Here is a 24,886-nt window from a genome sequence, read left to right on the forward strand (position 1 = left end):
TATTTGATATTTGTTTTAAGATTATGTTTTTTGGTTATTTAGTTATGTTCCTTTGTTTTTGGTTAGTCATGTGCAATTTGGGGGAATTAAGTACATAAATAGGCTATAAGTCTGGGTGGGTGTATGGTTTTTTTCTTTTACCACCGCAAGAGAAGCATGGAGGAAATGTTTGTCCTTTTGTATTTGCTTGCTTAAGGAGAAATAAACCACAAAACTGAAGGACTTTATCTGGAAAATCGATTTCTTTTTGCCTGTGTGAATTACTCATCCATGGTGCATCTGTGGCCCTTGTGGATTTTTTTGTTGTCAAAGGTGGGTCACATCAAGAATGAGCTCAAAAACTCTTTGAAAAACATCAAAAATTGACAAAAAGCATACGAGTCGAGTGATGATTTTATTGTCTTTGTTAGTAAATCTTCTTTTTTACAAATATATTATAGCCTTTTTCATTGACCCTGTAGATGCTTAGTTCTTGTTTTAAGCCTAGAAAAATTCTTAGTCAAAAAAAACATTATTTTAGTCTTAAAAAGAGGTATGCCTGTGTTTCAAAACGGCTCACATCTGAATTAGCAATACACATGTCTCTAAGGATGAAGGCATGTATATAACACAACATGATAGTATTTTATGCATTTTTAATTTCTATTTTATAAAGCTGTTAACCAAACATCTTGTAGCAATCATTTCAATATTGACGAGATAAAGGAGACATCATTTAAGATGTGGTGAGTGATGATTGCTGGAAGGTTCCTGAATATATATATATATATATATATATATATATATATATATATATATATATATATATATATATATATATATATATATATATATATATATATATATATATATATATATATATATATATATATATATTATATATATATATATATATATATTTTTTAATACAAACTGTAAAACAAACTTTGTATCACTGTTAGCTCTTGAAGGATGGAAGTTAAACTAAAAAAAATAGTAGAATTATTTACTTTCCTTTCAATGAGTCTTGCCTTTAGGCAACTCTTCAGTGAGACAAAACCCATAGTGAGTCTGTTCTGTTTTTTGTGCTGCTTGTTTTGCTTTGATACTTAAAATTCATATCCAGCATCATAAAAGCTCCTCTGGAAATTCTATCAGTGTTCAGAATGGGTTTACTCGCTTCAAGCAATAATATCAGGTAACAGTAATGTTACATTTGACCATACACCAATAACAGTGCATGAACTGTGTACAGCAACTTGTTTAGATTTTTTCAAAGAACTTCAGTGTTTAAACTTATAATGCCCTTTTCATTATATATTCTAACTTAATATACTCATGAGAAATGCATTCTTGACTGTGAAACACCGGTGAACCTATCACAGGTAATTTAGAATTCAGTATGTGATTAATAATACAAAGCTAAATTATATCTTGGACAGGAGTCTGCAGCACTATTTGGAAAACAAAGGGGGAACAAAAATAAATAAATTATGCAAAGTCCTCTCAACCAGTTAGGAAAACAAGTCAGTAGACGCAGGTTTTGTTTTAAAGTGGTACATCGGAATGCATGTGTAAAACATCTGCGAGATGAACTTTCCTTGCAGGTTCTGCCTTGAATAAACACTTAAATTAAAGTGTACTACTCTTGTTGTTTCATTCTAACTATGCAATGTTAAGTTCAGGTTTTCATGTATACTTAATGAATGTGAGTTTTTTTGTGCATTAAGGGGCTGAAACGTTCTTCAAGAGAACTTTGGTAGCAAACTCTTAAAGGTACTTCTATGACATTTGGAAGTGAAGTTTTGGTTTTTGTTGCTTAAGTAGATTTAAAGCCAATCTCACTGTGAAATACTTTAATCCCTTCTGTGGAGCAAGCTTTGGTCTATGTAGCTGTCATACTCATGTTTATTTATTTTTTACTATTTTCAGTCCCAGAATACAAGGCATTTTTCCGTTTTTTAGGTGAGGAAGCAAAGACTCCCAAAGGGCAGATCTGCATCCCAGCTATAGGATGGGTCATTCTGTCAAGACTTTGCTAGATGTTGTCTTCAGTGGGTTGTGAACCCACAGGTAGATATTGCAGTGCTGAATTGAGAGCACAATTATGAAAGGTTTCACATTATTTCGATTGATAAAACCTACAAAGGACTCAGGTTGTGTTTTGACTGGACCAGCAATTTAAACTTCATTAATTGCTTTCAGGAGAAAGTGCAGGCAAGCTCATCTTAGAAATAACTGTAGGCTTCAAGAAGCTCCTGAGGGAATGCTTAGTGCTCTGTTTTCCACACCTAATAGACTGAAAATTACTGCATAAACCACATTAAAAGCAGCAGCTGTACAGTATGATCTGCCCCTGCTTTCATGTGGTTGATTGGAAGGATTATGAAACAGTGAAGTTGTTTTTCAGCAGTCTAAAAATTTGACAAAATTCAAGCAAACTTCAAGAAAATAAAGAAAAAAAAATTATTTCAACATTTATTAAAGAATGAATTTGACGGGATAAAATATAATTGCTGGAATGTAATTCAAAAATGTTAGTTTGAATTTTTTGATTTATAAACTACAAAAAAGAGAGAGAACATTTATTTTAAAGAGAATGTAATCAAAGAGACTATAAATGTTACCTTGAGATGTTCCTGGCTGATTATAGTGGGCTCTCCCTCAAAGGAAAAGATGATCTCGTTGTTTATGACCTCAAGCTCCGAAAAGTAACCTTGGTTTAATGTAATCTTGAATTCGCCCCTTTCATAATGTTCTGCCCTGTTTGTTCGGACAGTAAAACTAAAGGAATCCTTGGCCTTCAGGCTTTCATCGCTATGTTCATACGACACGACTCCTTTTTTCAAGTCCTCCTGAGTGAATTCCAAAGCCTCAATCCCACTCACAATAATCTTGCCCTCCGTGGGTGGGGATGTAACCTCGAACTTAATCTCGCTGTCGTCTCTGATGTCCATGTTGGAGTCAGCACTCAACACGTTAGTATCTATGGTCCTGGTACTTCCGTGGTCAATGAGGAATATTGCATTGTTCATCACTCTCAGGTAGGGATCGCCAGCTTGGATGCGAAGCAGTGTAGTGGTTAAATAGTAGCCGTCTGAAACCTGCAGGGGGAACTGTTCCAGATCTGCTCCATGGTGAACAAATAAGATATTCTTGTCTCTTAGGTCAGCTTGTGTAAAACGGAAAACATTCTGCGATGGATTGGATGCCAACACGATATTGCCTGAAAGAATTCCTTCTCTTGAATAGACAATTTGTGTGTCATTAAAATTCGAGTCATCGTCTTTGAATTGAATTACATCAGTTGTGAGCAAGCGCTGACCATGGCGGACCACATTGAAGACTTTATCCACGATCCTCACAGGTGCATGCTCATTTTTGAATTGGATCCTTATTTTGAAGACACCCATTACCTTTTTAGGACTGTCTAAACTTCCCTGACTTGCAAAGAAATGAAACTCATCGCTAGTGGTCCTGGAGCCATCATGCTTGTAAATCAGCCTTTGAGATTCAAGATCTTCATTACTAAATAATTTTATGGCCCCCTCAAATCTCGGCTCTCCGTGTGGGGAATCCCTTATGAGTCGTCCATGCTTTGGCTCTTGTATGACATTATACAAAATGTCTCCAGAATTTGCAGACTGAAGCCAGAGATGTTTTTTGTTCAAAGTTTGCTCACCCCCTTGTAAAACCACCAGCTCCTTATTTGTTAAAACATCTTCATTCGAACTGGAAAGTATGCCGATTGGGAAGTTGTATGTTGGAGAGTACTGGTCTTCCTGAAAGACTCTGAACTGAAACTGGTCGAAACTAACCCCAACTCCTTGCATTCGTAGTGTGTAAGTCAAAGCATCGTTCAAAATGTCCATCTGTGTGAAGATGTCCCCCTCTTTCAACTCTTCGTCTAATATCTGCAGACTTCCAAGTGAAGGAGGCTTGACAAGGATGTAGTTAATTGTCTTTGGATCTGGGTTTCTTCCCGACACTTCAGGTTGAAGATTTTTAATTGCTTGTTTTGTTCCAGCTCTGACTTGCAAAGGTTCTAGGTTTGAAATTTTTATTTTGGGGGGTTGGATCTCAACACTAAAGATGTTATCTAAGATAGTAGAATCTCCCAAATAGACATTAAACTGAAATGTATCCACTACGGTAGTTTCTTGGTCACTTGCATCTGTGCTAAAATACCTAATTAGCTCTTTTTCCAGATGAAACTGATGGAAGCTTGTTACCTCTTTGTACGTGCCATCAGTTGTCCTAACTCTTAATTCCCCTAATGCTGGAGGATTAGTGATGTTATAAAGGATATCCCCATGAAGAGGATAAGCAATATAATTTAGATTATCAATCCCTATGGACTTATTGCTCCCTTGGACCAAACTAAGGCCAGCGTTTATGACAATACCCACAGATGGTTGTGTTGCTAAAAGAATAAAACTGCCTGACTGCTTTACTGACTCACCATCAGACACTTTTATACCTAATTCACTGGCTTCACCTGCTTTGTGTATGAAAAAGATATTTCCATCTTTCAGCTCTCTGCATGTAAACTCTGAGATTTTTCTTCCTGGTTGCTTCCCATTTTCCAGGTAACCAAAATCAAAAGAAGGACTTATTGTCACAGTTATTATTAATTGGTCACAACTGGAGTCTGTCTGAGTTATTTGAAGAAGACTGGGACTCAAACGAGACCTTGCCTTTTCTGCGATAGTAATTTGTGCAACAGCGACACCTGGTGTCTGTTGCTTGTTGCCTGGAATGATCATAACTGGAAGCAAATAACTTTGAGGTGTTTTTAAGCACTCTGGGAGGTAACTGTTACTTTGAGCAAATACTTCTAATTGGATTTGATCTTTGGTACCTTCATTTCCATCATGCATATACTTAATTTTCTTGTTGACCACATCCAGGAGGGTGAATTCTCTTGTGCTTCTTTTTAGGTTGATATCAACCAGGCCATACAGAGGCTCATTATGAAGTTCAAAGACAATCTCAGATTGACGCAATCCTGCAACACTGAGGTCAAATGAAGGGTTCAGGTTGTTGATATCTAGATACGTTTCCCCACCTTCAGGAACTAGCAAAGGGGCGATTTTAAGAAATTTGGTTACATTTCTGAACACCTCAGGCTCAGATTCTGTTGGATGACAATCTTGCTCTCTTGTTGTAGGATCAGGATATTGAATGATGACAGGTGGGAAAGGGGTTGTCGTTTCATTTTCATAGTAAGCTGAGTAGTCATAGTCTTCTCCTTCACATTTTATATGAACATCTTTGGTGACCAGAGCATCTTGCAGGGTTCGGTCCCTTTGATTTACTGAGATTTCTCCAAAGCATCCAATAAATGACTCAGATGACATGTACGTCTCCAAACGGCTTAAGGACCCACTTTCATGGAATACCTCCTTCATTTTAGCCTGGATGCCTCCAAAATACAGGTTTCCTATCAAATCCAGTTTTTGTGCTGAGTCGAGAGAAATGGAGGATATCCGGCTGTCTATAATAAGAGCAAAAGAGGTCGGGCTAACCTGAATTTTAACTCTGTGCCACTGATCATCATCCAACTGTACTTGTGTATTATCAAGGACCTTCACCCCTTCCCCAAGGTCCAGAACCCCTTTGAGATGGCCTCCTAAAACACCAACAGCAATGAAGTCTGACTCACTGCCATGGTGGAAAACAAGTAAAGCCTCATCTAAGGTGGTTTTCATTAGAAATTCAAGTGTCCTTTGGTCATGATTAAATCCACTCCATGTTGGAAAAGACACAAAGGAATCCGGGGTGCTGAAACTGATTGCCTCTCCATCGTTATGATCAAACTCACTGCTGCAGGATTCCTTGGTGTCATGGCATTGCTTAAATGCCAATTTGAGAATGTCAAATTTATGGGATTCCAACATAATGTTGTTCATGCAGCCACGGAAAGGTGGGATGGCATTGCTGAGGTAGGGAGTGTCCAGGTCACCAGTTCCTCCAAGCCAGATACCTTGGTCAATGTTTAGTCTTTCCTCACCAGCACCCACAGGAACATATGTTGAAACCAGACCATCTATTGTCATAGTGAGCTTGCCGTCTTCTAATGTCAGTAACACATGATGGTCAACCAGGTTGTTCAGTGGCTCTCCTTGAGAAGAGGAAAGCATCACTTCTTCTGCCTCTAGTTTCATTCGTGCCTATGCAAAGACAAAATGAATATATTAAGAAATTTGTAGCTTCAGATCTACATTATTTTCAATAAGAAACTGGTTATTGTGTATAAATCTAAAGTTGAATAAACATTTTTTAATTTCAGAAATATAAACTCATTATTATTACAATTCATAATTCATACAGTGTACACAATAGGTACACACACTTCTAAAATATATTTTTGTGGATGTGAAAATGGCAGACCAACACACATTCTTTCAGAACCTCTTATCTTTAAGGTGACGTAAGACTTGTATGACACAGTAATACAAAAAAATATATATAGTTTATAAAATACATACAAATTGCCTTTAATGAATGAAATCATCAAGCCGATTTCATCAAGCTGCTTTTGATTTGGTGTTCTGTTTTTCTTTTTAATTTGTGGTTCAACCTTGATCATGCCATTCTACTTCAACCCAAAGATTTTAAAATGTAAACAACTGGAAATTTTCCCTAGTTTTCAGTTTCCTTAATTGTAGAGACACGTAAGGCATATCTAAATATGGCTGCACCTAATGCCTAATAGATGTTTAGGTTCTTTTTTCTCTTTTCCTTGAGATTGCATCATGTACTTGATTGGACAGCCTCTATCTGAGGGATTCGTTGGGTGTAAAGTGGACTGGGATGTTGGTCTTGTGGAAAATCCTTCTGAATTAGCTTAACCTTAGATTTCATGTTTTAAAAACATATGGCCCTGAACTTAGTGCCCACTCAAACTTAAAACAAGGTAGAAATTTTGAACAAGTTATATGAATAAAGTATGAAGCAGGGCGTAAAAATTGAATGGAGGGAGAGAGAAAATAGGTTTAGGTTGTGAACTGGTTACAGTGCAGCAAATTGTGTAAGTGTAAAATTCCCGTTGAATTGGTTAGCTGGCATCTCTTAAGTCTGCTGCTCTTGTTTATGTCAGCATGAGCATGTTAAGGATGGCAAGGTCTACATGGCTGACACATGGTCTGCTTGTATAAACATGCCAGTTTGCAGCCTGTTATGTGGACATGGGTATCCAGATGGAGATGCCATGTGAATCTGCCTTAAATGCATCCACTCTGGTCGGATTATATGTATTCGGTTTCATGTTTGTTTCATCTGGATGGGACCCCCTATTTGGCCAAGATGTTTTTTGGATATACCCAAACCCAGCTTCATCTGGAAGGGGCATCAGTGTCTCAGGCTAACAACCACAGTAATCATGCCTGAATTTTTGGGGTTAATCTAATCTGCATGTGAACTCAAGGGTGCAGAACAGCTCTTCCAAAACAGCTTAAAGCCCATAGAGAAATATTTTCAACTAGGCAAATATAACTCCAGTGGTTTTATTCCCTGAAACTTTTTTGAATATTGGGAATTGTTTCAATGCAGTTGCATAAGCATCTTGGCAGCCTCCATGACTTTTCATCAATTTTAGACCGACATCTGATTTTTTTTATTTTTTTTTATTTTCTTGAAATTCTTTTGTAAGCCTTTTTCTTTAAACTTTCTCACTGCTTTCCATAAACCCAAAAACACTTAGCTAAGCTTGAAAATTAGATTGATCTCATTCTTTTGCAGACAAAACAAAATCCCTGAATCTCAGTCGCTGGGTCTTTCTAATGAAAATCAAGCATGACTGAGTCAACTTTTCTTTTGAGAGAACTACAGGTTTAATAGGTAGTCCTATTTTTTCTACATGTCTGCCTTCACTTAATTATGAACACATGTATTCTGTTTCAGTTAACCCTTACCTGTAGTTTCCCATTCAGAAGCTCAAGGAACAGGTAGTCCTCCATTCCAGCAGCAAGGAGCAGAAGTCCACTTCGACGACTTGTTTTGAAAGTCAGTGACAGCTTGAAACTGGAGATATCTTGAATGGCTTGTATGCTGCAATAGCTGTCCCCAAAGTAGGATTCTGTAAAAACATCATAATGGAAAAGGAATAAAATTACTTAAATCAAAATGCCAGTAGTAATGGATTTATTGATATGAAAACACTTTTATGTTTTATGCTTTGAGGTTTGATAAAACTACACAGGCGAGACAGATCTGTCCATTAAATTTGATTTTATTTTATGTGGAATTGTGTCTTGGACTAAATCAGCTGAAAAGATAAAGATAAAATAAAAAAGGCATTAAATAAAATAAATAACATTTCTTGTTAGGGAAATTCTGCAGTGTGTTACAGTTGCTTGAAACCAAAGGAAACCTGCATTTAACAGTGTATTGTATGACCTCATCAAATAAATGCTGACTGGTGTCTGTCTCATTCTGAAAATCAGAAAGTTAGAGAAACATGTTAGACCATTATTTTTTGCGATCTGACATTTGATGTGACCTGATTTCTATTTAATCAAGTGGCCTCAGGCTACTTCCAGCTAAACGGGAGCTTCCCTGGCCTCAAAGGTATTCTCTGACTGAGACATCTGTCAGTACCCCTGTGGAAGTTTTCCGGGGATATAGAATGCCGTGGTGAAGGATTTCCCAGGCTTAGTTGCTTCATTTTCATGGATATGATAATTCAGCCACCTGCTGTTTGCTCTTTGGAGCACTTGACAAAATGTAAACCAAGGAGGAAGTCAATTAATTACCAGTCCACATGCTCTGAAAATGAGAATGGACCCTTTCCAAGACCCAGTTTCCTCAGCTAAGACTTTCCACCCAGATGTAAAAGGGGGCTTAAAATGAGCTTACCCTCAGAGTTCAAGAGAAAGAAACCTAATGTGATACATGGAAAATACTCTTCTGAATACCTAACTCCAGTGTAGAATATATAGGGATAAAAAAAGCAAGACTGTTATCTATAGAAGTCAGATCATCCCTGTGAGATTGTGAGATTCAAATAGGGTGGCCATTTCTATAGCACCAAAAAGGAGGACATTGTGCGGCATATCAATAAATTACTAAGGTGTACATAAGAATCGGGTAAAGTCACATTTATAGCACAATTCTTAGTAGTTTAAAGAGGATGCTTGTGTAGCTGAATAGAACAAAATATTAAAGAAATGTAAAAAAGAATTGGTTCCCAGCATTTGTATTTATTTAATACATTGTGGTGTTTAAAAAGTGACAATTTTTTAACACGATTAATTTGCGCAGAACTGCTGCAATTGATCATAAAGCAGTTGTTTGGAAAAGAAGCTCGAGAAAGAGCTAGAGAATAGGACGATGCAAACTGCAAAAAGTGGCTGGAAAAGAGGAATTCATGACATGGCTGCAGCCTGTCGAGAGTAAAGATGATTTCACCATGTTCTCTATCTATCCATATCTATATCTATATATATATATATAGATATATATGTGGCAGTATGCCCTGGTGGGCTTTGAACGCACCACACGGGTGCCTAATTCTAATTGGTTGTGGCGCTCGCTGGTTGCCTGTGTATATAAGGGGCCCTCCCTCACCGGGTTGACATTGCATTGTTCTCCTTCCGGTTCAGACCTTTGCGTTTGTTGGTGCTGCACGCCAGCTGCAAATGAATGCATGCACTTAAACAATGCGCTTAACGGCATACTGATTGTGGACCAATCGTTCTTCGGACTGCCAGTACAAGCTTCCCACGCTTTCCTCCCTGTAAGAGGCACTACTTAAAGAGCTCAGTGGTAAGCACAGCGCTAGTTTTTGCATGCTTTTAGATTCTGTTTCTAATATTTATTTCTGATAGCCGCTGCTGTTTGTCCTGAGCCGACTGTTCGCCTGCGTTGTTCCCCTGTCAGCTGGGTTATCCGTCAGCTGCCTATCTGCCGTCCTGTTGCTGGCTTCATACCTGCCGCCCCGGCCGGCATAAAGCTGGGACTTCTAACACTCGTCCAGCGTGGCTGATTGGCGATCAGCTCGGACTTACTCTTTTGGTGCTGTGTGAGTGACGTCCGCCACAGCGGATCGGTTCCTCCCAGGATGGGCCTTAATTCTGGACTATACTGCTGCTAAATTGTGGACTGAACTGTATTATGGGAATTGTACTCTGAATGTTGTTTTTTTACAGGAACGGTCAGCTCGTGGTGTTGGTGGTGGACTTCTGGGTGGTGGTTCCTCTTCTGGTTTGGTGCATGATTTTCTTTTGCTTTGCCTAGTTCTGTTTGCTGTGTTTATCTTTTTTTCTTTTTTGTACCCTACCCTGAATTTCACTCCTCACAGAGTTACGCTTGAACTAATTTTTAAATGTGAGGTTTTAATTTAGTCTTTTTGAATTAAACTAAAAGTTGTATAATAAAAGAGTTGACTGGTGAGATTGTCTCAAGCCTCATCTGTAGCGGGTCTGTGTGCCTTAATGGTAACATTTTAAGCGGAGTCATTAAAATCTATAAATCTTTTCTTACCTGGTGTTTCTAAATTGAAATTACCCAAATCTTATCACACCTCTCCCGCCACATTTTGGCGTTGCTGGTAGGACGGTTTACAGTTGTGAGGCTGAGACTCTTCTCTGTTTTATTGCATTTTTGTGACAGTTGTGTGCAAGCAGTAATTTTTTTTTTTTGGTGTGTTAAGGACAAACAGCAGCGGTTCATTTGTTTTTTTTGAGCTGATCATTTGTAGTAATGGAGGAAGAGCTACTGGAATTGAAGACCCTGATTGCTCAATTAAAGGCTGACAATGAGAAGCTGCGTGCAGAGCGCTCTCCTTCCACATCTAGCTCCAGTGCCGGGCCGTCTTCAGCTTCTGCACCCCCCACTGCCCAAATAACGGACAGGTTAGTGTTTGTCCCACGCGATCGTAAGTGTCCTATGTTTAGGGGACGGATGGGGATAAGTGTGAGCGAGTGGGTTGAGGAGGTGCAGGCATGTATGCGGGCACGAAATTTGTCAGCAGCAGATCAGGCCTTCTTTTTGTACGATCATTTAGAAGGAGAGGCTAGGGATGAGATCAAATATCGCTCTAGTCAGGAACGAGGGGATCCAGCTAAAATCATTGCTATCCTCAAGGAGCTTTATGGATGTAATGAGTCACATGTTGCATTACAGGAGGCCTTTTTCTCCAGAAAGCAATTGGAAGGGGAAACATTACAAGAGTTCTCCCTTGCTTTGATGAGCCTCATGGAGAAAGTAAAAGCACAGGCTCCTAGGGACATGCCAGATGCTGAAGTTCTCTTGCGTGACCAGTTCATAGAATATGTCCTTGATGGTGCACTCCGTCGTGCGCTAAAACAGTTTGTTCGTCTGAAACCGGCAGCGACACTGCTTGATGTCAGAGGTGAGGCAATGAGGTGGGAATTAGAGGGTTTGCCAGCTAGTTTGAGGGGCCGGAGTAACTCTCTGCCTTCAGCGCCCAGTTTTCAGTTTGCGGTGCGTGGTGGGTCACCAGCAATTGCTAGCCCCACTGGGGGAGAGATTAATGAGATAAAAGAGCTGCTAAAACAGCAACAGGAGCAGCTTAATCAGCTTGCACAAAGCATTACTCTCCTCCAAACTGCACAAAAGCGTAGCCGCTCTCAACGTTACAGTCCTGTTATATGTCGACAATGCCAAGAACCCGGACATATTGCTAGGGAGTGCAGGGCACCACCTGTGCCCTCCAATCAGCCATCAGGGCAGCGTGGGGGAAGCCAGCTTCCGGAAAACTAGTGCCCACCGTGTTGCAGAGCCACAGCTCGGGTGGGGTATCCATAGGCTCAATGACTGGGTTGTGTTCAGAGGATGCACCTAAATTAATTGCTTCTTGTCCGCATATTGAAGTGAACATGGGTGGAGTGAAGGTGCCTTGCCTAGTTGACACTGGTTCAATGGTGTCCACTATTACAGAGAGCTTCTTTATTGAATTTTTTGAGCCTTGGGGCGAAGAGCGTTTGAGAGCTTGCCACTGGCTACAGCTAAAAGCCGCCAACGGTCTCCCTATTCCTTACATCGGCTATTTGGAAGTCTCTATTGAACTGTGCGGCAAGTTGATGCCCCACTGTGGAGTGCTGGTAGTGAGAAATCCCCCAGATAGTGGTTCAGCTTCAGTACCTGGCGTGTTAGGGATGAACGTCATAAATAAGTGTTACCAAGAACTATTTGGACAGCATGGCAATGCTCTGTTTAATACTACCCCTGCTGCATCATTTCCCAAACCATTGGTTAAGGCCTTGCAGAAATGTCATGCAGCTGAAGGACAGCACACTCCTAAGGAGCCTAGTAAGGTTAGGGTGCAGGGCAGGAGGGCCTGCCGCATTCCAGGAGGTGTAATGAAGATTGTGCCGACTACCTGCTGTGAGCAATACTCAGGTACCACCGTCTTGTTCGAACCATCAGAGTCTGGCTTACCAGTTGGTTTGTTAGCATCTCCTGCTTTAGTTCAGGTTGTTCAGGGAACTGCTTATATCCCAGTGGTGAATGTGGGCGACACTGATGTGCTGCTTTACCCTCGTACCACTGTGGGATCTTTAAATAGTGTTGGCGTGGTGAGTCTCCCCGCGGGTGTAACTGAAGTCCCATTTTCTGTAAATGTGTCTTCCCAAACAGTTGCTGCTCCTGTCTTAGATGGGATCAAGACAATTGATTTATCATCTTTGCCAGAGGAGGAACAGTGTCAGGTGCGAGCCCTGTTGGGTAAATACACTTCGGTGTTTGCCACTAATGATCAGGATTTGGGTTGCACCAACCTGATCAGCCATGACATTCCCCTTCTTGATGACGCTCCCGTTCGGTAGCGTTACCGTCGGATTCCTCCATCAGAGTATGAACTTGTGAAGGAGCACATAAATCAGCTGTTGGCAGCAAATGTCATTAGGGAAAGTTCCAGCCCCTATGCATCACCAATTGTGATTGTTCGCAAAAAGGATGGTAGCATTAGGCTTTGTGTTGATTATCGTCAACTTAACATCAAGACACGAAAGGACGCTTTTCCACTCCCTCGCATTGAAGAGTCCCTTGATGCTTTGACAGGGGCCCGGTGGTTTTCCACTATGGATTTGGCCAGCGGGTATAATCAGGTTCCTGTCACAGCAAGTGATCGCCATAAAACCGCTTTTTGTACGCCTTTTGGGCTTTTTGAGTGGAACCGCATGCCTTTCGGCCTATGCAATGCTCCGAGCACTTTCCAGCGCTTGATGCAGCGCATTTTTGGTGACCAGCAATGCCAATCCCTTTTGCTATATTTAGATGACATTGTTGTCTTTTCATCTTCTGTGCAGCAACATCTTGAGAGGTTGGACGTGGTGTTAGGACGGCTTCAGAAGGAGGGCCTTAAAGCTAAGCTTAGTAAGTGCCGTTTTTTCCAGCAGAAGGTGCACTACCTGGGTCATGTGATTTCTGACCAGGGAGTAGCCACTGACCCCGCTAAAATTGAGGTGGTAGCAAATTGGCCTGTGCCCACCACGGCCACTGAGTTGCGTTCCTTTTTGGGATTTGCTAGCTACTACCGTAGGTTTGTGGAAGGGTTTGCTAAGATGGCTGCCCCCTTGCATCGTAGAGCAGCGGAGCTAACTAGTAAAGAATCTAAAAAGAAGGCTGCCCGGAGTATTGTTGGAGCCTGGACTGAGGAGTGTCAACAGAGTTTTGAGGCCATTAAAACCAAGCTCACCTCTGCTCCAGTCCTTGCTTACGCAGATTTTTCCCTCCCTTTCATCCTAGAGGTGGATGCAAGCCATAGTGGTTTGGGAGCGGTCTTGTCACAAGAACAAGGGGGGAAGATAAGACCCATCGCTTTTGCTAGCCGCGGGTTAAGACCTAGTGAGCAGAATATGTCAAATTACAGCTCGATGAAACTGGAGCTGTTGGGCCTGAAATGGGCAATGACAGAAAAATTTAGAGATTATCTGTTGGGCCACAGATGTATTGTTTATACAGACAATAATCCTCTGAGCCACTTGGATTCGGCTAAGCTTGGAGCAGTGGAGCAGCGCTGGGCAGCCCAGCTTGCTTCCTTTAACTTTGAGTTAAAGTATCGACCTGCTAAATCCAATCAAAATGCTGATGCTCTGTCTCGTAGGCCGTGGCCGGCCCCATCGGAAGTGACTTCTTTGGTTTCAGGTACTCTTGTGCCTCAGCCATTACAGCTAGCTGTGCAGAGTGAGCAAACGCAAACCATCCAGTCCTCGGTAACTGTCTTTCCTGCTCTTGCCCCTGGTGATCTCTATGTCCTCCAGCAGGCTGACCCGGTCCTTCAGGAAGTTCTTGTCTTTTGGCAGAGAAAAGAGCGGCCAAATCGGACTGAGCGGCAAGGGCTTTCACAATCTGCTCTTGCATTGTTAAATCAGTGGGATCGCCTGACTGAGTTGGATGGGCTAATGTATCGTCGAGTGTTCCGTCCAGATGGTGGTGGGGAAGTGCACCAACTTCTCCTGCCAAAGTCCCTCACCAAGGATATCATGACCCAGGTCCATCAGGAACATGGGCATCAGGGAGTGGAAAGAACCTTGGCTTTGCTACGGTCTCGCTGTTATTGGCCAGGTATGTCACAGGAGGTTGCAGATTGGTGTAAAACCTGCAAGCGGTGTCAGGTTGCTAAGGATAACCAGCCACCTGCTCGTGGCTTTATGGGCCATTTGCTTGCATCAAAACCAAATGAAATTTTGGCAATCGATTTTACTTTGTTAGAGCCAACTCCATCTGGTATAGAAAATGTATTGGTGATGACTGATGTGTTTTCCAAATATACGTTGGCTGTCCCAACTAGGGATCAGCGCGCCTCCACTGTAGTGCAGGTCCTGGTCACTGAATGGTTTGCAAAATTTGGAGTACCAGCACGCATCCATTCAGACCAGGGCCGCAACTTTGAAAGCACTCTGATCCAGCAGCTGTGTGGTCTGTATGGGATTGTTAAATCTCGTACCACACCTTACCATCCAGCTGGTAATGGCCAATGTGAACGTTTTAATAGGACGCTTCACAACCTGTTGAGAACCTTGCCCACGTCCCGGAAACGAGACTGGAGCGTTTGTTTACCCCAGTTGCTTTATGCATATAATACCACCCCTCATCAATCAACTGGTGAGTCACCATTTTTCTTAATATTTGGTCAAGAATCACGTCTTCCAGTTGACTTTTTGTTGGGAAGGGTCGAAAACCCAGTTCAGGGAACTGTTCATGAGTGGGTCAAAGAACATCAGACTCGCTTGCAAATAGCATTTGAGGGTGCTAGAGAAAAGTTGAAGACTTCTGCTGGACGCAGAAAGGCTAATCATGATAGAAACATCAAAGAAGCTCCTCTTAAGGAGGGCCAGTTTGTGTTGATCCGAAACTTGGGGAGCAAAGGCCGTCAGAAATTTCAGGATTTGTGGAGTTCAGTGACGCATGTAGTTGTCCAAGTCCCAAGGGAGGGTGGTGTAGTGTATTCAGTGGCACCAGTTCATGACCAGACCAGGGTAAGGAGGGTACACCACTCTTTGCTGAAGGTCCTGATTGGTGCTAATGCACCCAATTCAGTTCCTGTTGAAGGTGCATCTTCTGAGCATCACTCCATTTCAGAGGACGAGCTGTCTCTGGAGGGTGATTTGTTCTTGAGGCCTTGGCCTCAGGAGCAGGTACCACCTGCCTCACCTGCCGCTGTGGTTTCTGATGCTGGACCTGCTGTGGTTTCTAGCGCTGTCCCTGGGGTTTCAGGACCTGCCGTGGCTCCTCCTGGTATGACCTTGAACCAACCTACCTCATTAGCAGTGGTACCGGTGGCAGAGTCTGGTCCCAGCGAGGTGACTGTGCGCAGATCAGCACGATCAACTGCTGGCCAGCATCATAATCTCCATCATCTTCCAAGACCCGTAGTAAGAGAGATGCCTTCATCTAGTACCATGTCTGCTGTATTTCGACCTTGGTGTTAAGTTGGATCATCGCCGGGGCGTCGATGCAGTTTGGGGGGGTGGAATGTGGCAGTATGCCCTGGTGGGCTTTGAACGCACCACACGGGTGCCTAATTCTAATTGGTTGTGGCGCTCGCTGGTTGCCTGTGTATATAAGGGGCCCTCCCTCACCGGGTTGACATTGCATTGTTCTCCTTCCGGTTCAGACCTTTGCGTTTGTTGGTGCTGCACACCAGCTGCAAATGAATGCATGCACTTAAACAATGCGCTTAACGGCATACTGATTGTGGACCAATCGTTCTTCGGACTGCCAGTACAAGCTTCCCACGCTTTCCTCCCTGTAAGAGGCACTACTTAAAGAGCTCAGTGGTAAGCACAGCGCTAGTTTTTGCATGCTTTTAGATTCTGTTTCTAATATTTATTTCTGATAGCCGCTGCTGTTTGTCCTGAGCCGACTGTTCGCCTGCGTTGTTCGCCTGTCAGCTGGGTTATCCGTCAGCTGCCTATCTGCCGTCCTGTTGCTGGCTTCATACCTGCCGCCCCGGCCGGCATAAAGCTGGGACTTCTAACACTCGTCCAGCGTGGCTGATTGGCGATCAGCTCGGACTTACTCTTTTGGTGCTGTGTGAGTGACGTCCGCCACAGCGGATCGGTTCCTCCCAGGATGGGCCTTAATTCTGGACTATACTGCTGCTAAATTGTGGACTGAACTGTATTATGGGAATTGTACTCTGAATGTTGTTTTTTTTACAGGAACGGTCAGCTCGTGGTGTTGGTGGTGGACTTCTGGGTGGTGGTTCCTCTTCTGGTTTGGTGCATGATTTTCTTTTGCTTTGCCTAGTTCTGTTTGCTGTGTTTATCTTTTTTTCTTTTTTGTACCCTACCCTGAATTTCACTCCTCACAGAGTTACGCTTGAACTAATTTTTAAATGTGAGGTTTTAATTTAGTCTTTTTGAATTAAACTAAAAGTTGTATAATAAAAGAGTTGACTGGTGAGATTGTCTCAAGCCTCATCTCTAGCGGGTCTGTGTGCCTTAATGGTAACATTTTAAGCGGAGTCATTAAAATCTATAAATCTTTTCTTACCTGGTGTTTCTAAATTGAAATTACCCAAATCTTATCACACCTCTCCCGCCACATATATATATATATATATATATATATATATATATATATATATATATATATATATATATATATATATATATATATATATATATATATATATATATAAACTTGAGTCATGGAACTGTGCTTACAGCTCCTTATTTCATGTAAACTAATAACTTGTGTACATGATACTTGTTGATGGCATTAAAATTATTTCTAATAGCATTAAAAGAGCATTAAATTAGAGTTCCTCATTCCTGTATAAAACCTGTGAACGCTTAATTTAATCTGACATATTAAAAAAATCCCCATCATCATCCAGCAGATGTTCAGTTTCTGCTCAAATATTTTCTTTCTGTTGTGGATTTTTGTAACAGGGATAACTAGGATCATACATAGTTTGTATGAACTCTGTTTATTCTCTGCTTCCAAACTCATCATCTCTTCATCCATTCCTGCAATAAGAATTTTCTTTTAAAGTTGTGAGATTCACTCTAGAATCTCACAACTTCTTCCTGGTCTGTTGAAGCACCAATAGTCTGCATCCAATTATTTCATTAACTGCTCTTAGTTTTTGGGAATATATACAAACTATGCTCTAATTTCTAGATACCGATCTGTTTTTACTATAATTTAATTTTACAAACCGGGTCTTCTCTACATTCTTTTTTTTTGTTTGGTGCGATTGCAATAGCGGGTCTTGATCTGGACGGACCGGAGGGGAGCAAAAAATAGCTCAGCTCCGTATTTTGACGGTGAAGGACGGAGAAGACGTACGTGGGCGGTGACGAGCGGAGGATGTGGAACAGCTCTCATTGATTTACATGACAGACAAGTACTCCGTACGTGAGCGGGGCGGAGCGCTGACGGAGTATGTGGAATCTGGGGGTAAAGGAGGACAAATACACGTCCGGCTGGGTGCAGCGCCGGACGCCGGACAGTGCAATGAAAATCCGGACTGTCCGCCCTAAAGCCGGACACCTGGCCACCCTAGATTCAAACATAGTCTCTCCCATTCAAAAGCCTGATAGGATGCTGGGGTCAACATCAAAAAACAAAAGCCTGTCAGACCCGACAACTAGTTGCCAACCTATCTACATCCATATCTAAAAATGGAAAAAAGACAACCTTTACCAAAGATTAAACAAATGTGTTTGTGTATTTTCTTCCCATGTCTCTCTTGGATCAAGATTGATCCCATGCTGCCATCTTTAAACCACTTAAAGAGAAATGCTCCTTTTGTTTCTTGCTCTGTAAATTAGACTCTTCATCCATATTCTGTGACAAATAAGTCACAGAAAAGCAAAGAGAAGACTTTTGATGTCAAAAAGGAGGAGAGCCACCCTCTTATGATCTTGCATATTCTTTTGTTGTTTCACTAAAAGGGTTTTTCATTGTTTTCAAAGATTCTTCTTAACAAACTAAAGTCGGTGAAGGAGAGCACCAACAGAGCACCAGACTCTCACTCAGTGATTACCCTCCATGTTGCTGTGCTATGTTCAGTCAAACTAAAAGTAACATCAAAACACAGCTTATGTTGCTTTACAAACCAAATTTATTCTTGTTTCAAGTCATTCGTGTTGAGAATGTCAGATCTGGGTGGCTATTGTCTCATTTGCTGGTTCTGACTGCGCCGGAGGCCATGTTTGAACAGGTCAGAGAGGTTCTGCTGGGGCAAAATTATTCTAAATAAAAGGCGGAGGCTAATTACACAACAGCCTCTGGGCTGAAATTGAAAAATGGGGGAGCAGAGCTTTTTATATGGAAGTGCATAAAACAAAGAAATTCACACTGTGCTTCACAATTTTCAAAAGCAAAACTCAGCCTTTGTTGGATCGTTCTTTGAGATTTGCAAATAAATTAGAGAGTAATTGCAGGCGTTTCTGTTTTTGTTTCTGGATTATTTTGCTTTCAGGAAAATTTTCATTTCAGTTCAATTCAGTTTATTTATATAAACAAATTCATTAAATCAATTGAAGGCACAGACCACTCAATCAAATCAATCAGTCAGATTGGTTAAACACATTTTCATCAAAGGAAACCAGACTGCAATGACTTTTCAGGAGTTGCTCCTCCTGGATGAGTATGTGGCAACAGTAGACATTTGCATTTTGTCATTGACTCTTCTGCAATCCCTCACCGAACATGCATCTAGCGACAGTGGAGAGGAAATACTCCCCTTTGACAGTAGGAAAGGAGAAACAGGCTCAGTTTGATCCGCTGTCTGCTGAGGCTTATTGGACTTCAAGGAGATAGAAGCAGACACATTAAAGGAACATAGAAGCACTGATCTATAAATAATTTCTATATTAGAGAAGTTAATTATAAACTAGCTCCATAGGTGGCTCTTTCTAGGGAAGAAAGAGTTAAGCAGAAGAGGATAATTTCCAGTATTTCTAATCAGTTCATTATGTGGGAGGACTTATGTGTTCTCCAACTAAGTGGTTAAAGCGATATACAACTGGTTCATGAAGAAATGGCTCATTTGCATGTTACTTATAGTAAAACCCCTTAAAATTATGATTTTAGTTAGTTATCTCAGTCATTTTTCTGCATGCTCCAAGTTTGTCAATTCAAAGCTAAATTCTGTTTTATTCATATTAGCCTGACTAAAAACAGGTCTTAGGTCGGTCTAAGCATTAAAACGGGTAACATATACTTTAAAAAACGCGAAACAGTGTGAATTTTTCTAAAGTATTTATTTTTCATATGCAGTGCCCCAGTTATCTACAGAGCATTTCGTTGTAATGAAGATTATGCCTGTGTTAGGACAGAGTTAGTTACTTTTGCTCTGACATTACTGTCTCACTTTTGTTGTTTTCCATACTTAATGACGTCCTGACAACCTTGGATTGAAGGTTCAGACATCAATACACAGTCTAAATGTCCCCTTGTGGTTGAGCAGAATGAGCGAATGTGAATTAACCTTCATTAGCCCAGACAGAGCGTCCGCATGCCATTACATCAGAACAGGGAATGCAAAGGGACATGTTAAGCAACCTATTCAGTATAATAGGTGAGCTTAGACCAGTGGCTTCAAATGAGAATCCTGGAGGGTTGATGTCCTGCAACTGCTAGATAAGTCCTTTGCCCCACACACCTCAATCAAACGGTTCAACTGCAGAGATGAACTATTACTCAGAGGTGGGTAGTAGCTAGTTACATTTACTCAGTTACATTGCTTGAGTAACTTTAAAAAAAATAATTTTTGAAGCACTTTTTAGAGCATTGTTACATTTTTACCTTTAGTTGAGTAAACATACGATAAAATATCACTACTCTTAATTGAGTAAAATCTCTAGCCACTCCATCGACTGGTAGTCACTTAATGAAAACAAGCTTCTTTTAAACAAATATGCACCATTGATGAACACACTTATTTTTTGTACTCAAGGCTTATTGGTTAAATATTGTTTTCCATCTGCTGAGTCTGATGGGTCAGTTGGAGTTTGAGTGATAATACAGTAAATACTGTAATTTAAGCTATTCTACAAACTGTTATTATTGATTTTCTGAGTTTTATGACTCAAAAGATATGACATCAGTTGTAACAGTATGATCATGGGTAGTAAGTAGCTCTCTTAGTCAGTAGGCCTACTTGAGAAGCCTTTTTATCTCTTAACTCTTACTTGGGTAATTTTTAAAAAGTTTACTTTTTGCTTTTACTGCAGTAACAATATGATGAAGTAGTTCTACCTTTACTTTAAGAAAATTTGTGGGTAATCTACCCATTTCTTCACTTTCTAAAAAAAAAAAAAAAAAAGAATTTGAAAAATCTGCAATTTTTTTTTAAATCTATTCTCTGTGTTGCCTCCTTAGAACATATTCCCAACCGACATGTCCATCCCCATTCTGTCTTTTAAAACAACTAAAAATAAAATTAGCTTTTTATTTTACTCACTTTTTGTTTGGTTTCCATGAAATCACACAACAAAACCTTTTTTTCAGAAGTTAGACTGCCTTACATTATTGCCTAAAACATGAACTAGATTGTAAGCTTAGTGATTTTGTTTTATATTACAATTTCAGATGAGCGCTGAAGGTGAGAAGGAAAAGATCTGAACATGTTGATTCCTGCTTCACTCATGGGAAAAACTACAGAAAATCCTACTGTTTGATCAGCTTCACCATTTCTAGTATTAACAAAGTTATGAATTTCACTGTATTGTTTAGTTTGAAGTAGATCTATCTTTCTTCTCAAGATTGTTTTACAAACAAAGGCATTCTACATAGAGTTCTCTAGCCACGTACAAGAGCCATGGTAACTATCACCTTGTGTAACCCACGGTTAAACCACAGTGAGCATCTCTATAAATAAAGCTTGTTTTGGTTATTTCCTGCCTCTTTTTAGGCTCTGCGTACTTCAGCATGGTACAAATCTTCAGCATATAATTATTTAACGATAGCTTGTTGTTAACCATGAACTGAATTGGAGCTCAGTTCACTTTGTAATGGCATTAACCATAAGGCATAATGGTAATTAACGTGTTGAGCAATTAATCTCTTACGAGGGTCAACGGCAGGTGTGCTTGTAATAAACGTTTGTTTCCCCATTAGCTCAGGAAAGAGTGAGTTCAAGCAATAAAAGCATGAAATATCAGAACATTACAGATCTACCAGGCAATTAGCCGACTGATTATTAAGAAAGGAAATGTTGTGACTGAAGAAGCATCAATGATGTCTAGTTGGTTGTTATGGTTCAGTGTTTTTGCAGTGCAATGTAGAGGTTTTCACACTCAATGGGACATTTTTAGCTCAGTCATGTTACTGCCTCTAACTTCATGCATAATTAGACTGCATTGCTCAACATGTTGTTGATTTATCTGCTTGACTGCAATTATAGCTTCAAATGTATTGTGGTATGTCAGTACCAGCTCATCTAAAGACTGAAATTGTTGCCTTTTGTCCTAATAAAATAACTCAAGCTTAGTCAGAGAGGGTAAAGAGTATATGTAAAAATCAGTTTTCCATTCTTACCACAGATTCCGTAATGAATTTAGGTCTAAACCTTGACTAAGCCATTTCTATGCAGGTAAGGCTTTGATTGAAAATGTCCCACTGTTGCTTTCATGGTAGGTTTAGTACTGAGAGCATAAGCAAAAGTGAACATCCATTCCACTAGCTTGCCTATCGCTAGCTAAATCTAAATCAGGAAGGACTCTTTAACCAAAGCACCTCCACAATGATAAGTGCTGTCTGAATAGTGCTGGCAGTAAGAAAGGTAGTAGGAAAAGTGGCCTGTTTGCATCCTAAAATTGTCCCTATAGCATAGAGAGATCTCAATATCCCTCACAAACACTATAAGGAATCCCACAGTTCTTTGTATGACATGACGTAATAGCACAGCCCGCTGCTTACTCTCTTTGTTGTTCCATATGAACTCTGTTTAACATGTAGAAGTGTAAGCACCTTCAAATGTTTGGTTTTCTGCTTCAGTGGTTAGCTAATTTTCTGTAATTAGCTTTTCTTGTATTTAAATTTTTTTAAAAGGCTGTAGTCCAGGGCTGCGCAGTGATGCAGTGGGTACAGTTGCCTTGCAGCAAGAAGGTTCCGGATTAAATTCCTGGCCCGGGGTCTTTCTGCATGGAGTTTTCATGTGCTCCCTGTGCATGCGTGGGTTCTCTCAGGGTATTCCAGCTTCCTCCCAAGGTCCAAAAACATTACTGTTAGGTTTATTGGCTTCTCCTCTGCGTGAATGGTTGTTTATCCTGTTTGTCTCTGTGTTGCCCTGAGATAGACTGGCAACCTGTCCAGGTATACCCCGCCTCTCGCCTATTGACAGCTAGAGACAGGCACCATCACCCCTCGTGACCCCAGCTGGATAAGGGCATGAAGGAAAAAGGATGGATGGATGGCTATGGTCCAAAGCATCATCCATATGCATCTCTGTTGGATATTGACGTATGAATTAAAAGCTGTCTGGAATCCGCACAGCAGACTGGGGTCCCTTCTCCAATTCACCATAAAGTTCTTACTGTTGACCTCAAGAAAGTTGGAGAAACATAAGTTAGGTGCTACAATATGAAAAGGTTTCCCCCCAGTTGAGATGAAATGTCCACTTTAGTGTTTTATAGTAGAAGTTAAAGCAGATTGCACTATTTATTTCCGTGGTTATTGGTGGAATTAAATTTTGTTAAGTCTAATCAGATCAATGCAAAAAGTTTGCTTTGGATTGTCCTGTGTGAAAAATCTAATTTTCTAAACTCCCGTATAACGTAATCCACTTTTCTAAAAATGAAATTGTGCTATTTAGGCCATGTGAACAGACTGTAAAACATTCAAGACACTTTAAAACTTGTTTTTTTTTATATAATTACTCACTACCAAAGTTTTTTTATGCTGTGCTATGACTTTATAACAACTATAAACACCCTGTTAGAACAAACCACAGCCCACTGACTGCTCTTAATCATGTTGGCATCATGTATACATGCCGGACTCTGAATACAGCAGCTTGTCAGTATAAGAATATACAGTCAGCTCCAACTCTGTAAAACAGCAGAGAGCTGGACCACAACTCTGCATACCTTGACAGCGGCACTTTATTAGGCCCCCTACATCCCCCACAGACTTTTCAGAAGTCACCAAGGACGTGCTTTCACAGGTTTTAAGGAGCCATTTCACAGACTTGCATATCTAAGTGTGAAAGCGAGCTGCACATTTTAGCCCCCTTTTCAAATCCCCATCTGCCTCTGCATCTCTAAAAACACTCCAGTACAAACCAGAATGGAGAGGAACAGTGCACCAAAAAAAGAAAGAAAGTAAAAGAAATCCTTAAAGAGCCACAGCAGGAGGCTTCCCCCAATAACTTCAACTTTTCAAGTTCTCTCTGTGGAACTCGCATTTACACAACACAAAAAGGGAGGGGTGCAGAAAGAAAAAAAATATGACCTTTCTCTGGGAAAGGAGAATTGCAATGCAGTGTAATTTTACCTTAGGAAAATAGACCAGAGAGAAAAAAGGGGAGGATAAAGCATCGAAAGGAGGATCTGAAGGACTCATCACTGTCTGAGGTTTGAGCTTTTTTTTTTGCAAGAGTGGAGTCTGAAATTCCTGGTTTCATGACAAAAACGGATATCATAAAAGTCTCTATCTTTCAATCTTTTGGCTGTAGATATATCCTATTGTGCTGAGGCCCCATAAACAACATGAGAATTGAGTTTGTATCATTGTAGCTGCAGCCATTTCCTTCGTTCGCCACCTGTCTGAGATGACATCAAGAAGAGGAAATCCAGAGGGATCAGAGGTTAGGAGGTAAAGCTTAACTTCCAATCAAGGGAGGAAAGGGACACAATTTTCTCTCTTCACAATTTAGAAAGTTGCTTCAAAATCTTCCTCGTGGGCTCAACTTTTTTTTTTTGAAAAGCAGGGAGTGAAGAAATTACTATTAAATGTTAGATATTGTTTTAGTTTCACGCTTTTTTTTTATTTTAGCAAAGAGAAAAAATACATAACTAGCTTTATGAGGCCATGAAAACAATCACATGTACTAAATTCAACATTCTTTTTACTTTGCAAAAACTATTTTAATGATTTTTCACACGATGTTAAAAAAACAATCTGTTCAATTGGGGTTTTACCTGACAGATCGACACAAAGCAGGTATGAATATGAAAACTCTTAAGGTTGCAATGTGAACATCTGTGAAAAACAAAAGTCCTGCAGCAGATTTTATTTTTGCTGAATTTAGATCTGAGCCTTGACCGGTCCTTTCAAATACACGGATGATCCAAAGTCATCTGCTTTAGCTCTGGTAAAGTAGTTCAGGTTTTCGTCCAGCTGAAATCTATACTTCGTCCCTGTCACATATGCAGTCTGTAACAGGTTTTCTCCGGGTTGTGTTTAGCCGTCCATCAAGCCCTCCACTCTGCGCCTTACTTTGAGGCTGCCGCCACTACGCTTGTTTTCTGCTAAATAC

The 24,886-nt window shown here is 40.6% G+C and overlaps 1 protein-coding gene across 1 annotated transcript in view; it reads right to left on the reverse strand.

The window, feature by feature from the left end:
- Positions 1 to 24,886, reverse strand: part of cspg4 (chondroitin sulfate proteoglycan 4) — a 103,083-nt gene that overhangs the window by 28,259 nt on the left and 49,938 nt on the right. Inside the window, exons 2-3 of the mRNA XM_038274243.1 lie at positions 7,896 to 8,059; positions 2,607 to 6,152 (exon numbers count right to left, since the gene is read on the reverse strand). Coding sequence (XP_038130171.1) covers positions 2,607 to 6,152; positions 7,896 to 8,059 — 3,710 coding nt within the window. The remainder of the gene's footprint in view (positions 1 to 2,606; positions 6,153 to 7,895; positions 8,060 to 24,886) is intronic.

This window comes from Cyprinodon tularosa, unplaced genomic scaffold, assembly GCF_016077235.1.
Source record: "Cyprinodon tularosa strain WSP-4 unplaced genomic scaffold, ASM1607723v1 ctg900, whole genome shotgun sequence".
Lineage (NCBI taxonomy): Eukaryota > Metazoa > Chordata > Actinopteri > Cyprinodontiformes > Cyprinodontidae > Cyprinodon > Cyprinodon tularosa.